The 15,693-nt window shown below is 43.8% G+C and overlaps 1 protein-coding gene across 1 annotated transcript in view; it reads left to right on the top strand.

The window, feature by feature from the left end:
• The window catches only part of LOC139322875 (uncharacterized), a 33,374-nt gene that overhangs the window by 10,429 nt on the left and 7,252 nt on the right, over nucleotides 1–15,693 (top strand). Inside the window, exons 3-6 of the mRNA XM_070952122.1 lie at nucleotides 255–4,799; nucleotides 5,547–8,327; nucleotides 9,075–11,855; nucleotides 12,603–14,791. Coding sequence (XP_070808223.1) covers nucleotides 255–4,799; nucleotides 5,547–8,327; nucleotides 9,075–11,855; nucleotides 12,603–14,791 — 12,296 coding nt within the window. The remainder of the gene's footprint in view (nucleotides 1–254; nucleotides 4,800–5,546; nucleotides 8,328–9,074; nucleotides 11,856–12,602; nucleotides 14,792–15,693) is intronic.

A 15,693-nucleotide genomic window follows, 5' to 3' on the forward strand; every position in this document is an offset into this window, starting at 1 on the left:
CAGGAAGTAAAGATGTCCAGATGAAACTGCTGCAAGACTCAACTGCGTATCCTGATGATGACATGCACCAAACTCAGGCTGACATGTCACTTGAAGTTCTTCCAATCACTCATGGAGATGCCTGCAAAATTAAGGAACTAGATGCTGTGGCACCACAGGAGACCATGGTTAGCAAAATGTCAGAAAACAGCACGCTGCAGAAATCTGACTTGAGAGAAACTGCGCAGTTCAAGTCTCTTGGTATTTTCTCTCAGCAGATGAGAAACATCAGAAACACGACTGAAGGACCATGGGTAAGAGATATAGACTCATCCACCCAGCCAAAAACAAAACCATCCAAGTCTTCATCAGATAGCCCTCTTGGGCCATCCACGTCCGAAAGGACAAACCCAACAGTTGTGGCATCACCCATTCCATCCATGAAGAAATCACCAATTCCTCTTCCAACGCCTGTGGTTTTCCCACCTGTATTTATTAGTCCTGTACACAGTAACGAAGTTATTGATTTTACAAGCGATGATGACAATGATGTTCTTAGTGATATGGTCAATTTGAGCTCTAAAATGACCAGTCTGGTTGTTGATGACATGGGTGATGAGCAAATGCTTCAGACTATTTCTAATACGGAAGATGCTTTGCCTTCTGAGGAGAAAGAACAGCAATTTCCCAGCTTCCAAGCGTGTGAACTAAAGCCTGGGACAGGGCCTGTGTCCCCTTTTCAGACTCATCCAGTATCTAACAAGGAGGACTACAGTCCTGAATCCAGCGCAATCTCTGCACTGCCTGCCCAGGATAAGGATGGTGAGCAACTGGTTTTGCATACAATCAATACGGATGTTCTGCATTTCAAAAACAAAGAGTATCAACCAACCAGACTGCAAGCAGATGAGCAAAATGAGAGTCTAAATGTTGTATCTTCTCTTCTCCAAGGTACTTCATTATCTATCAAAGGCAGCGTCAACTCTAAATCCAAAATGATCTCCTGCGATCCATCTCCAGAAGCAAGAAATGAGCTTAAAGATGTCCACATGAAACTGCTGCAGGACTCAATTGCGTATCCTTCTGATGATGACATGCACCAAACTCAGGCTGACATGTCACTTGATGTTCTTCCAATCACTCATGGAGATGCCTGCAAAATTAAGGAACTAGATGCTGTGGCACCACAGAAGACCATGCTTAGCGAAATGACAGAAAGCAGTGCACTACAGAAACCTGACACGAGAGAAACTGTGCAGTTCCAGGCTCTTGGTATTTCCTCTCACTATCAGGTCAATTTCAACCTTGCCTTGGAGGATTCTGAGAATGGACCACAAACCTTCGCAGAAAAAGACATGTCATTAGAGGAGACAGAAAATGTAGGATTCCAGCTGAGTTTGGATAGCTACTGTAGCTCCGCAACTGAATCAATTGGGAGAGAACATGGGAGTCACAGAAGCCTCCAGACTAGCAATGGTGCAGAGGGCTCTGTGGTGATGGACGATTCCAACGGTCCATGTGATAGTAGAGACAGTTTTGGGCTGGGGAAAAAGAAGCATCCTGCAATTATTGTTTCGGATGAGGAAAAGGAAAATGATGAATTAATAGATGAACTGGATGAGGACAAACCAGAGGGGATTTGTATGTCCACACCAACGACCAACAGGCCAATGGCTGCAATTTATTTTTCTCCAAGGGTCAAATTGAGTGGAAGAAGATCAACAGCTTCTCGTCGATCCCTCTTCGATTTGGTCTTGGAAGAAGTGGAGGGTGTAACCGAAGAAGCAGGAAGTAAAGATGTCCAGATGAAACTGCTGCAAGACTCAACTGCGTATCCTGATGATGACATGCACCAAACTCAGGCTGACATGTCACTTGAAGTTCTTCCAATCACTCATGGAGATGCCTGCAAAATTAAGGAACTAGATGCTGTGGCACCACAGGAGACCATGGTTAGCAAAATGTCAGAAAACAGCACGCTGCAGAAATCTGACTTGAGAGAAACTGTGCAGTTCAAGTGTCTTGGTATTTTCTCTCAGCACATGAGAAACATCAGAAACACGACTGAAGGACCATGGGTAAGAGATATAGACTCATCCACCCAGCCAAAAACAAAACCATCCAAGTCTTCATCAGATAGCCCTCTTGGGCCATCCACGTCCGAAAGGACAAACCCAACAGTTGTGGCATCACCCATTCCATCCATGAAGAAATCACCAATTCCTCTTCCAACGCCTGTGGTTTTCCCACCTGTATTTATTAGTCCTGTACACAGTAACGAAGTTATTGATTTTACAAGCGATGATGACAATGATGTTCTTAGTGATATGGTCAATTTGAGCTCTAAAATGACCAGTCTGGTTGTTGATGACATGGGTGATGAGCAAATGCTTCAGACTATTTCTAATACGGAAGATGCTTTGCCTTCTGAGGAGAAAGAACAGCAATTTCCCAGCTTCCAAGCGTGTGAACTAAAGCCTGGGACAGGGCCTGTGTCCCCTTTTCAGACTCATCCAGTATCTAACAAGGAGGACTACAGTCCTGAATCCAGCGCAATCTCTGCACTGCCTGCCCAGGATAAGGATGGTGAGCAACTGGTTTTGCATACAATCAATACGGATGTTCTGCATTTCAAAAACAAAGAGTATCAACCAACCAGACTGCAAGCAGATGAGCAAAATAAGAGTCTAAATGTTGTATCTTCTCTTCTCCAAGGTACTTCATTATCTATCGAAGGCAGCGTCAACTCTAAATCCAAAATGATCTCCTGCGATCCATCTCCAGAAGCAAGAAATGAGCTTAAAGATGTCCACATGAAACTGCTGCAGGACTCAATTGCGTATCCTTCTGATGATGACATGCACCAAACTCAGGCTGACATGTCACTTGATGTTCTTCCAATCACTCATGGAGATGCCTGCAAAATTAAGGAACTAGATGCTGTGGCACCACAGAAGACCATGCTTAGCGAAATGACAGAAAGCAGTGCACTACAGAAACCTGACACGAGAGAAACTGTGCAGTTCCAGGCTCTTGGTATTTCCTCTCACTATCAGGTCAATTTCAACCTTGCCTTGGAGGATTCTGAGAATGGACCACAAACCTTCGCAGAAAAAGACATGTCATTAGAGGAGACAGAAAATGTAGGATTCCAGCTGAGTTTGGATAGCTACTGTAGCTCCGCAACTGAATCAATTGGGAGAGAACATGGGAGTCACAGAAGCCTCCAGACTAGCAATGGTGCAGAGGGCTCTGTGGTGATGGACGATTCCAACGGTCCATGTGATAGTAGAGACAGTTTTGGGCTGGGGAAAAAGAAGCATCCTGCAATTATTGTTTCGGATGAGGAAAAGGAAAATGATGAATTAATAGATGAACTGGATGAGGACAAACCAGAGGGGATTTGTATGTCCACACCAACGACCAACAGGCCAATGGCTGCAATTTATTTTTCTCCAAGGGTCAAATTGAGTGGAAGAAGATCAACAGCTTCTCGTCGATCCCTCTTCGATTTGGTCTTGGAAGAAGTGGAGGGTGTAACCAAAGAAGCAGGAAGTAAAGATGACCAGATGAAACTGCTGCAAGACTCAACTGCGTATCCTGATGATGACATGCACAAAACTCAGGCTGACATGTCACTTGAAGTTCTTCCAATCACTCATGGAGATGCCTGCAAAATTAAGGAACTAGATGCTGTGGCACCACAGGAGACCATGGTTAGCAAAATGTCAGAAAACAGCACGCTGCAGAAATCTGACTTGAGAGAAACTGCGCAGTTCAAGTGTCTTGGTATTTTCTCTCAGCACATGAGAAACATCAGAAACACGACTGAAGGACCATGGGTAAGAGATATAGACTCATCCACCCAGCCAAAAACAAAACCATCCAAGTCTTCATCAGATAGCCCTCTTGGGCCATCCACGTCCGAAAGGACAAACCCAACAGTTGTGGCATCACCCATTCCATCCATGAAGAAATCACCAATTCCTCTTCCAACGCCTGTGGTTTTCCCACCTGTATTTATTAGTCCTGTACACAGTAACGAAGTTATTGATTTTACAAGCGATGATGACAATGATGTTCTTAGTGATATGGTCAATTTGAGCTCTAAAATGACCAGTCTGGTTGTTGATGACATGGGTGATGAGCAAATGCTTCAGACTATTTCTAATACGGAAGATGCTTTGCCTTCTGAGGAGAAAGAACAGCAATTTCCCAGCTTCCAAGCGTGTGAACTAAAGCCTGGGACAGGGCCTGTGTCCCCTTTTCAGACTCATCCAGTATCTAACAAGGAGGACTACAGTCCTGAATCCAGCGCAATCTCTGCACTGCCTGCCCAGGATAAGGATGGTGAGCAACTGGTTTTGCATACAATCAATACGGATGTTCTGCATTTCAAAAACAAAGAGTATCAACCAACCAGACTGCAAGCAGATGAGCAAAATGAGAGTCTAAATGTTGTATCTTCTCTTCTCCAAGGTACTTCATTATCTATCGAAGGCAGCATCAACTCTAAATCCAAAATGATCTCCTGCGATCCATCTCCAGAAGCAAGAAATGAGCTTAAAGATGTCCACATGAAACTGCTGCAGGACTCAATTGCGTATCCTTCTGATGATGACATGCACCAAACTCAGGCTGACATGTCACTTGATGTTCTTCCAATCACTCATGGAGATGCCTGCAAAATTAAGGAACTAGATGCTGTGGCACCACAGAAGACCATGCTTAGCGAAATGACAGAAAGCAGTGCACTACAGAAACCTGACACGAGAGAAACTGTGCAGTTCCAGGCTCTTGGTATTTCCTCTCACTATCAGGTCAATTTCAACCTTGCCTTGGAGGATTCTGAGAATGGACCACAAACCTTTGCAGAAAAAGACATGTCATTAGAGGAGACAGAAAATGTAGGATTCCAGCTGAGTTTGGATAGCTACTGTAGCTCCGCAACTGAATCAATTGGGAGAGAACATGGGAGTCACAGAAGCCTCCAGACTAGCAATGGTGCAGAGGGCTCTGTGGTGATGGACGATTCCAACGGTCCATGTGATAGTAGAGACAGTTTTGGGCTGGGGAAAAAGAAGCATCCTGCAATTATTGTTTCGGATGAGGAAAAGGAAAATGATGAATTAATAGATGAACTGGATGAGGACAAACCAGAGGGGATTTGTATGTCCACACCAACGACCAACAGGCCAATGGCTGCAATTTATTTTTCTCCAAGGGTCAAATTGAGTGGAAGAAGATCAACAGCTTCTCGTCGATCCCTCTTCGATTTGGTCTTGGAAGAAGTGGAGGGTGTAACCGAAGAAACAGGAAGTAAAGATGACCAGATGAAACTGCTGCAAGACTCAACTGCGTATCCTGATGATGACATGCACAAAACTCAGGCTGACATGTCACTTGAAGTTCTTCCAATCACTCATGGAGATGCCTGCAAAATTAAGGAACTAGATGCTGTGGCACCACAGGAGACCATGGTTAGCAAAATGTCAGAAAACAGCACGCTGCAGAAATCTGACTTGAGAGAAACTGCGCAGTTCAAGTGTCTTGGTATTTTCTCTCAGCACATGAGAAACATCAGAAACACGACTGAAGGACCATGGGTAAGAGATATAGACTCATCCACCCAGCCAAAAACAAAACCATCCAAGTCTTCATCAGATAGCCCTCTTGGGCCATCCACGTCCGAAAGGACAAACCCAACAGTTGTGGCATCACCCATTCCATCCATGAAGAAATCACCAATTCCTCTTCCAACGTCTGTGGTTTTCCCACCTGTATTTATTAGTCCTGTACACAGTAACGAAGTTATTGATTTTACAAGCGATGATGACAATGATGTTCTTAGTGATATGGTCAATTTGAGCTCTAAAATGACCAGTCTGGTTGTTGATGACATGGGTGATGAGCAAATGCTTCAGACTATTTCTAATACGGAAGATGCTTTGCCTTCTGAGGAGAAAGAACAGCAATTTCCCAGCTTCCAAGCGTGTGAACTAAAGCCTGGGACAGGGCCTGTGTCCCCTTTTCAGACTCATCCAGTATCTAACAAGGAGGACTACAGTCCTGAATCCAGCGCAATCTCTGCACTGCCTGCCCAGGATAAGGATGGTGAGCAACTGGTTTTGCATACAATCAATACGGATGTTCTGCATTTCAAAAACAAAGAGTATCAACCAACCAGACTGCAAGCAGATGAGCAAAATAAGAGTCTAAATGTTGTATCTTCTCTTCTCCAAGGTACTTCATTATCTATCGAAGGCAGCGTCAACTCTAAATCCAAAATGATCTCCTGCGATCCATCTCCAGAAGCAAGAAATGAGCTTAAAGATGTCCACATGAAACTGCTGCAGGACTCAATTGCGTATCCTTCTGATGATGACATGCACCAAACTCAGGCTGACATGTCACTTGATGTTCTTCCAATCACTCATGGAGATGCCTGCAAAATTAAGGAACTAGATGCTGTGGCACCACAGAAGACCATGCTTAGCGAAATGACAGAAAGCAGTGCACTACAGAAACCTGACACGAGAGAAACTGTGCAGTTCCAGGCTCTTGGTATTTCCTCTCACTATCAGGTCAATTTCAACCTTGCCTTGGAGGATTCTGAGAATGGACCACAAACCTTCGCAGAAAAAGACATGTCATTAGAGGAGACAGAAAATGTAGGATTCCAGCTGAGTTTGGATAGCTACTGTAGCTCCGCAACTGAATCAATTGGGAGAGAACATGGGAGTCACAGAAGCCTCCAGACTAGCAATGGTGCAGAGGGCTCTGTGGTGATGGACGATTCCAACGGTCCATGTGATAGTAGAGACAGTTTTGGGCTGGGGAAAAAGAAGCATCCTGCAATTATTGTTTCGGATGAGGAAAAGGAAAATGATGAATTAATAGATGAACTGGATGAGGACAAACCAGAGGGGATTTGTATGTCCACACCAACGACCAACAGGCCAATGGCTGCAATTTATTTTTCTCCAAGGGTCAAATTGAGTGGAAGAAGATCAACAGCTTCTCGTCGATCCCTCTTCGATTTGGTCTTGGAAGAAGTGGAGGGTGTAACCAAAGAAGCAGGAAGTAAAGATGACCAGATGAAACTGCTGCAAGACTCAACTGCGTATCCTGATGATGACATGCACAAAACTCAGGCTGACATGTCACTTGAAGTTCTTCCAATCACTCATGGAGATGCCTGCAAAATTAAGGAACTAGATGCTGTGGCACCACAGGAGACCATGGTTAGCAAAATGTCAGAAAACAGCACGCTGCAGAAATCTGACTTGAGAGAAACTGCGCAGTTCAAGTGTCTTGGTATTTTCTCTCAGCACATGAGAAACATCAGAAACACGACTGAAGGACCATGGGTAAGAGATATAGACTCATCCACCCAGCCAAAAACAAAACCATCCAAGTCTTCATCAGATAGCCCTCTTGGGCCATCCACGTCCGAAAGGACAAACCCAACAGTTGTGGCATCACCCATTCCATCCATGAAGAAATCACCAATTCCTCTTCCAACGCCTGTGGTTTTCCCACCTGTATTTATTAGTCCTGTACACAGTAACGAAGTTATTGATTTTACAAGCGATGATGACAATGATGTTCTTAGTGATATGGTCAATTTGAGCTCTAAAATGACCAGTCTGGTTGTTGATGACATGGGTGATGAGCAAATGCTTCAGACTATTTCTAATACGGAAGATGCTTTGCCTTCTGAGGAGAAAGAACAGCAATTTCCCAGCTTCCAAGCGTGTGAACTAAAGCCTGGGACAGGGCCTGTGTCCCCTTTTCAGACTCATCCAGTATCTAACAAGGAGGACTACAGTCCTGAATCCAGCGCAATCTCTGCACTGCCTGCCCAGGATAAGGATGGTGAGCAACTGGTTTTGCATACAATCAATACGGATGTTCTGCATTTCAAAAACAAAGAGTATCAACCAACCAGACTGCAAGCAGATGAGCAAAATGAGAGTCTAAATGTTGTATCTTCTCTTCTCCAAGGTACTTCATTATCTATCGAAGGCAGCATCAACTCTAAATCCAAAATGATCTCCTGCGATCCATCTCCAGAAGCAAGAAATGAGCTTAAAGATGTCCACATGAAACTGCTGCAGGACTCAATTGCGTATCCTTCTGATGATGACATGCACCAAACTCAGGCTGACATGTCACTTGATGTTCTTCCAATCACTCATGGAGATGCCTGCAAAATTAAGGAACTAGATGCTGTGGCACCACAGAAGACCATGCTTAGCGAAATGACAGAAAGCAGTGCACTACAGAAACCTGACACGAGAGAAACTGTGCAGTTCCAGGCTCTTGGTATTTCCTCTCACTATCAGGTCAATTTCAACCTTGCCTTGGAGGATTCTGAGAATGGACCACAAACCTTTGCAGAAAAAGACATGTCATTAGAGGAGACAGAAAATGTAGGATTCCAGCTGAGTTTGGATAGCTACTGTAGCTCCGCAACTGAATCAATTGGGAGAGAACATGGGAGTCACAGAAGCCTCCAGACTAGCAATGGTGCAGAGGGCTCTGTGGTGATGGACGATTCCAACGGTCCATGTGATAGTAGAGACAGTTTTGGGCTGGGGAAAAAGAAGCATCCTGCAATTATTGTTTCGGATGAGGAAAAGGAAAATGATGAATTAATAGATGAACTGGATGAGGACAAACCAGAGGGGATTTGTATGTCCACACCAACGACCAACAGGCCAATGGCTGCAATTTATTTTTCTCCAAGGGTCAAATTGAGTGGAAGAAGATCAACAGCTTCTCGTCGATCCCTCTTCGATTTGGTCTTGGAAGAAGTGGAGGGTGTAACCGAAGAAGCAGGAAGTAAAGATGACCAGATGAAACTGCTGCAAGACTCAACTGCGTATCCTGATGATGACATGCACAAAACTCAGGCTGACATGTCACTTGAAGTTCTTCCAATCACTCATGGAGATGCCTGCAAAATTAAGGAACTAGATGCTGTGGCACCACAGGAGACCATGGTTAGCAAAATGTCAGAAAACAGCACGCTGCAGAAATCTGACTTGAGAGAAACTGCGCAGTTCAAGTGTCTTGGTATTTTCTCTCAGCACATGAGAAACATCAGAAACACGACTGAAGGACCATGGGTAAGAGATATAGACTCATCCACCCAGCCAAAAACAAAACCATCCAAGTCTTCATCAGATAGCCCTCTTGGGCCATCCACGTCCGAAAGGACAAACCCAACAGTTGTGGCATCACCCATTCCATCCATGAAGAAATCACCAATTCCTCTTCCAACGTCTGTGGTTTTCCCACCTGTATTTATTAGTCCTGTACACAGTAACGAAGTTATTGATTTTACAAGCGATGATGACAATGATGTTCTTAGTGATATGGTCAATTTCAGCTCTAAAATGACCAGTCTGGTTGTTGATGACATGGGTGATGAGCAAATGCTTCAGACTATTTCTAATACGGAAGATGCTTTGCCTTCTGAGGAGAAAGAACAGCAATTTCCCAGCTTCCAAGCGTGTGAACTAAAGCCTGGGACAGGGCCTGTGTCCCCTTTTCAGACTCATCCAGTATCTAACAAGGAGGACTACAGTCCTGAATCCAGCGCAATCTCTGCACTGCCTGCCCAGGATAAGGATGGTGAGCAACTGGTTTTGCATACAATCAATACGGATGTTCTGCATTTCAAAAACAAAGAGTATCAACCAACCAGACTGCAAGCAGATGAGCAAAATGAGAGTCTAAATGTTGTATCTTCTCTTCTCCAAGGTACTTCATTATCTATCGAAGGCAGCATCAACTCTAAATCCAAAATGATCTCCTGCGATCCATCTCCAGAAGCAAGAAATGAGCTTAAAGATGTCCACATGAAACTGCTGCAGGACTCAATTGCGTATCCTTCTGATGATGACATGCACCAAACTCAGGCTGACATGTCACTTGATGTTCTTCCAATCACTCATGGAGATGCCTGCAAAATTAAGGAACTAGATGCTGTGGCACCACAGAAGACCATGCTTAGCGAAATGACAGAAAGCAGTGCACTACAGAAACCTGACACGAGAGAAACTGTGCAGTTCCAGGCTCTTGGTATTTCCTCTCACTATCAGGTCAATTTCAACCTTGCCTTGGAGGATTCTGAGAATGGACCACAAACCTTTGCAGAAAAAGACATGTCATTAGAGGAGACAGAAAATGTAGGATTCCAGCTGAGTTTGGATAGCTACTGTAGCTCCGCAACTGAATCAATTGGGAGAGAACATGGGAGTCACAGAAGCCTCCAGACTAGCAATGGTGCAGAGGGCTCTGTGGTGATGGACGATTCCAACGGTCCATGTGATAGTAGAGACAGTTTTGGGCTGGGGAAAAAGAAGCATCCTGCAATTATTGTTTCGGATGAGGAAAAGGAAAATGATGAATTAATAGATGAACTGGATGAGGACAAACCAGAGGGGATTTGTATGTCCACACCAACGACCAACAGGCCAATGGCTGCAATTTATTTTTCTCCAAGGGTCAAATTGAGTGGAAGAAGATCAACAGCTTCTCGTCGATCCCTCTTCGATTTGGTCTTGGAAGAAGTGGAGGGTGTAACCGAAGAAGCAGGAAGTAAAGATGACCAGATGAAACTGCTGCAAGACTCAACTGCGTATCCTGATGATGACATGCACAAAACTCAGGCTGACATGTCACTTGAAGTTCTTCCAATCACTCATGGAGATGCCTGCAAAATTAAGGAACTAGATGCTGTGGCACCACAGGAGACCATGGTTAGCAAAATGTCAGAAAACAGCACGCTGCAGAAATCTGACTTGAGAGAAACTGCGCAGTTCAAGTGTCTTGGTATTTTCTCTCAGCACATGAGAAACATCAGAAACACGACTGAAGGACCATGGGTAAGAGATATAGACTCATCCACCCAGCCAAAAACAAAACCATCCAAGTCTTCATCAGATAGCCCTCTTGGGCCATCCACGTCCGAAAGGACAAACCCAACAGTTGTGGCATCACCCATTCCATCCATGAAGAAATCACCAATTCCTCTTCCAACGTCTGTGGTTTTCCCACCTGTATTTATTAGTCCTGTACACAGTAACGAAGTTATTGATTTTACAAGCGATGATGACAATGATGTTCTTAGTGATATGGTCAATTTGAGCTCTAAAATGACCAGTCTGGTTGTTGATGACATGGGTGATGAGCAAATGCTTCAGACTATTTTTAATACGGAAGATGCTATGCCTTCTGAGGAGAAAGAACAGCAATTTCCCAGCTTCCAAGCGTGTGAACTAAAGCCTGGGACAGGGCCTGTGTCCCCTTTTCAGACTCATCCAGTATCTAACAAGGAGGACTACAGTCCTGAATCCAGCGCAATCTCTGCACTGCCTGCCCAGGATAAGGATGGTGAGAAACTGGTTTTGCATACAATCAATACGGATGTTCTGCATTTCAAAAACAAAGAGTATCAACCAACCAGACTGCAAGCAGATGAGCAAAATGAGAGTCTAAATGTTGTATCTTCTCTTCTCCAAGGTACTTCATTATCTATCGAAGGCAGCGTCAACTCTGAATCCAAAATGATCTCTTGCGATCCATCTCCAGAAGCAAGAAATGAGCTTAAAGATGTCCACATGAAACTGCTGCAGGACTCAATTGCGTATCCTTCTGATGATGACATGCACCAAACTCAGGCTGACATGTCACTTGATGTTCTTCCAATCACTCATGGAGATGCCTGCAAAATTAAGGAACTAGATGCTGTGGCACCACAGAAGACCATGCTTAGCGAAATGACAGAAAGCAGTGCACTACAGAAACCTGACACGAGAGAAACTGTGCAGTTCCAGGCTCTTGGTATTTCCTCTCACTATCAGGTCAATTTCAACCTTGCCTTGGAGGATTCTGAGAATGGACCACAAACCTTCGCAGAAAAAGACATGTCATTAGAGGAGACAGAAAATGTAGGATTCCAGCTGAGTTTGGATAGCTACTGTAGCTCTGCAACTGAATCAATTGGGAGAGAACATGGGAGTCACAGAAGCCTCCAGACTAGCAATGGTGCAGAGGGCTCTGTGGTGATGGACGATTCCAACGGTCCATGTGATAGTAGAAACAGTTTTGGGCTGGGGAAAAAGAAGCATCCTGCAATTATTGTTTCGGATGAGGAAAAGGAAAATGATGAATTAATAGATGAACTGGATGAGGACAAACCAGAGGGGATTTGTATGTCCACACCAACGACCAACAGGCCAATGGCTGCAATTTATTTTTCTCCAAGGGTCAAATTGAGTGGAAGAAGATCAACAGCTTCTCGTCGATCCCTCTTCGATTTGGTCTTGGAAGAAGTGGAGGATGTAACCGAAGAAGCAGGAAGTAAAGATGACCAGATGAAACTGCTGCAAGACTCAACTGCGTATCCTGATGATGACATGCACCAAACTCAGGCTGACATGTCACTTGAAGTTCTTCCAATCACTCATGGAGATGCCTGCAAATTTAAGGAACTAGATGCTGTGGCACCACAGGAGACCATGGTTAGCAAAATGTCAGAAAACAGCACGCTGCAGAAATCTGACTTGAGAGAAACTGCGCAGTTCAAGTCTCTTGGTATTTTCTCTCAGCAGATGAGAAACATCAGAAACACGACTGAAGGACCATGGGTAAGAGATATAGACTCATCCACCCAGCCAAAAACAAAACCATCCAAGTCTTCATCAGATAGCCCTCTTGGGCCATCCACGTCCGAAAGGACAAACCCAACAGTTGTGGCATCACCCATTCCATCCATGAAGAAATCACCAATTCCTCTTCCAACGCCTGTGGTTTTCCCACCTGTATTTATTAGTCCTGTACACAGTAACAAAGTTATTGATTTTACAAGCGATGATGACAATGATGTTCTTAGTGATATGGTCAATTTGAGCTCTAAAATGACCAGTCTGGTTGTTGATGACATGGGTGATGAGCAAATGCTTCAGACTATTTTTAATACGGAAGATGCTATGCCTTCTGAGGAGAAAGAACAGCAATTTCCCAGCTTCCAAGCGTGTGAACTAAAGCCTGGGACAGGGCCTGTGTCCCCTTTTCAGACTCATCCAGTATCTAACAAGGAGGACTACAGTCCTGAATCCAGCGCAATCTCTGCACTGCCTGCCCAGGATAAGGATGGTGAGAAACTGGTTTTGCATACAATCAATACGGATGTTCTGCATTTCAAAAACAAAGAGTATCAACCAACCAGACTGCAAGCAGATGAGCAAAATGAGAGTCTAAATGTTGTATCTTCTCTTCTCCAAGGTACTTCATTATCTATCGAAGGCAGCGTCAACTCTGAATCCAAAATGATCTCTTGCGATCCATCTCCAGAAGCAAGAAATGAGCTTAAAGATGTCCACATGAAACTGCTGCAGGACTCAATTGCGTATCCTTCTGATGATGACATGCACCAAACTCAGGCTGACATGTCACTTGATGTTCTTCCAATCACTCATGGAGATGCCTGCAAAATTAAGGAACTAGATGCTGTGGCACCACAGAAGACCATGCTTAGCGAAATGACAGAAAGCAGTGCACTACAGAAACCTGACACGAGAGAAACTGTGCAGTTCCAGGCTCTTGGTATTTCCTCTCACTATCAGGTCAATTTCAACCTTGCCTTGGAGGATTCTGAGAATGGACCACAAACCTTCGCAGAAAAAGACATGTCATTAGAGGAGACAGAAAATGTAGGATTCCAGCTGAGTTTGGATAGCTACTGTAGCTCTGCAACTGAATCAATTGGGAGAGAACATGGGAGTCACAGAAGCCTCCAGACTAGCAATGGTGCAGAGGGCTCTGTGGTGATGGACGATTCCAACGGTCCATGTGATAGTAGAAACAGTTTTGGGCTGGGGAAAAAGAAGCATCCTGCAATTATTGTTTCGGATGAGGAAAAGGAAAATGATGAATTAATAGATGAACTGGATGAGGACAAACCAGAGGGGATTTGTATGTCCACACCAACGACCAACAGGCCAATGGCTGCAATTTATTTTTCTCCAAGGGTCAAATTGAGTGGAAGAAGATCAACAGCTTCTCGTCGATCCCTCTTCGATTTGGTCTTGGAAGAAGTGGAGGATGTAACCGAAGAAGCAGGAAGTAAAGATGACCAGATGAAACTGCTGCAAGACTCAACTGCGTATCCTGATGATGACATGCACCAAACTCAGGCTGACATGTCACTTGAAGTTCTTCCAATCACTCATGGAGATGCCTGCAAATTTAAGGAACTAGATGCTGTGGCACCACAGGAGACCATGGTTAGCAAAATGTCAGAAAACAGCACGCTGCAGAAATCTGACTTGAGAGAAACTGCGCAGTTCAAGTCTCTTGGTATTTTCTCTCAGCAGATGAGAAACATCAGAAACACGACTGAAGGACCATGGGTAAGAGATATAGACTCATCCACCCAGCCAAAAACAAAACCATCCAAGTCTTCATCAGATAGCCCTCTTGGGCCATCCACGTCCGAAAGGACAAACCCAACAGTTGTGGCATCACCCATTCCATCCATGAAGAAATCACCAATTCCTCTTCCAACGCCTGTGGTTTTCCCACCTGTATTTATTAGTCCTGTACACAGTAACAAAGTTATTGATTTTACAAGCGATGATGACAATGATGTTCTTAGTGATATGGTCAATTTGAGCTCTAAAATGACCAGTCTGGTTGTTGATGACATGGGTGATGAGCAAATGCTTCAGACTATTTCTAATACGGAAGATGCTTTGCCTTCTGAGGAGAAAGAACAGCAATTTCCCAGCTTCCAAGCGTGTGAACTAAAGCCTGGGACAGGGCCTGTGTCCCCTTTTGAGACTGATTCAGTATCCAGACGGAATATCTGCAGAGTTCTATAAAAACTGCCAATGCGCAATAGACGAAATCTTACTTGGAGTATTCAATGATGCAATACTGGAAGCCACAATTCCTAACTTCTGGACCGAGGCCATCATTACATTGATACCAAAAGAAGAGACCGACCACATACATATTAAAAATTATAGACCAATTTCACTCTTAAATGTGGATTATAAATTATTTACATCAATTATCACAGGAAGCTTGATAAGTCATCACATTAGAATCCAAAGCCGCCTCTCTTGTATTTATAGGTAATCCAACTATAACCTCTGAATGAGCTACAAGGCAAGAGAATTATGGGATCGGGGCATGCAGAAGATCTGGTTGTTACCCTAACACGGTGGTTGGAATGAATAATCTAGATGAAAGACATTACAAAAGACACTATATGGAATGCAAATATAAAGTCACTCGGGTGGTTGTTTGCTATACGAAAATACTTACTATTGATGGGGGCAGATGGTAATTGAAGATACTGAACATACTGTTGGAACTAGAATTTGATGTTACCCTAACATGGGTGATGAAATTAACAATCCAGTTGAAAGACATCACAGAAGATATTATATGGATTACAAGCTTAAAGTCATTTGAGAATTTTATTTATATATGGAAATATTTTTTTAGTGGTGTGGGCAGAAGAACAAAGATATCGAAAATATTATGTATGGTAGACCTGTAGGAAAGTGGGTGGAGATAGGTTAGCTTACTGATTGTTTAGTTTAGGTAAAGGGATTTTATGTTATATTAATATACGTAAAAGATTTGAATCAAGAGATATATGCATGGGGGAGGAGGAAATGGATAGATTAT

The sequence above is a fragment of the Pituophis catenifer genome, unplaced genomic scaffold, assembly GCF_029215685.1.
Source record: "Pituophis catenifer annectens isolate HBS135680 unplaced genomic scaffold, rPitCat1.0.hap2 SCAF_11, whole genome shotgun sequence".
In the NCBI taxonomy this organism is placed as follows: domain Eukaryota; kingdom Metazoa; phylum Chordata; class Lepidosauria; order Squamata; family Colubridae; genus Pituophis; species Pituophis catenifer.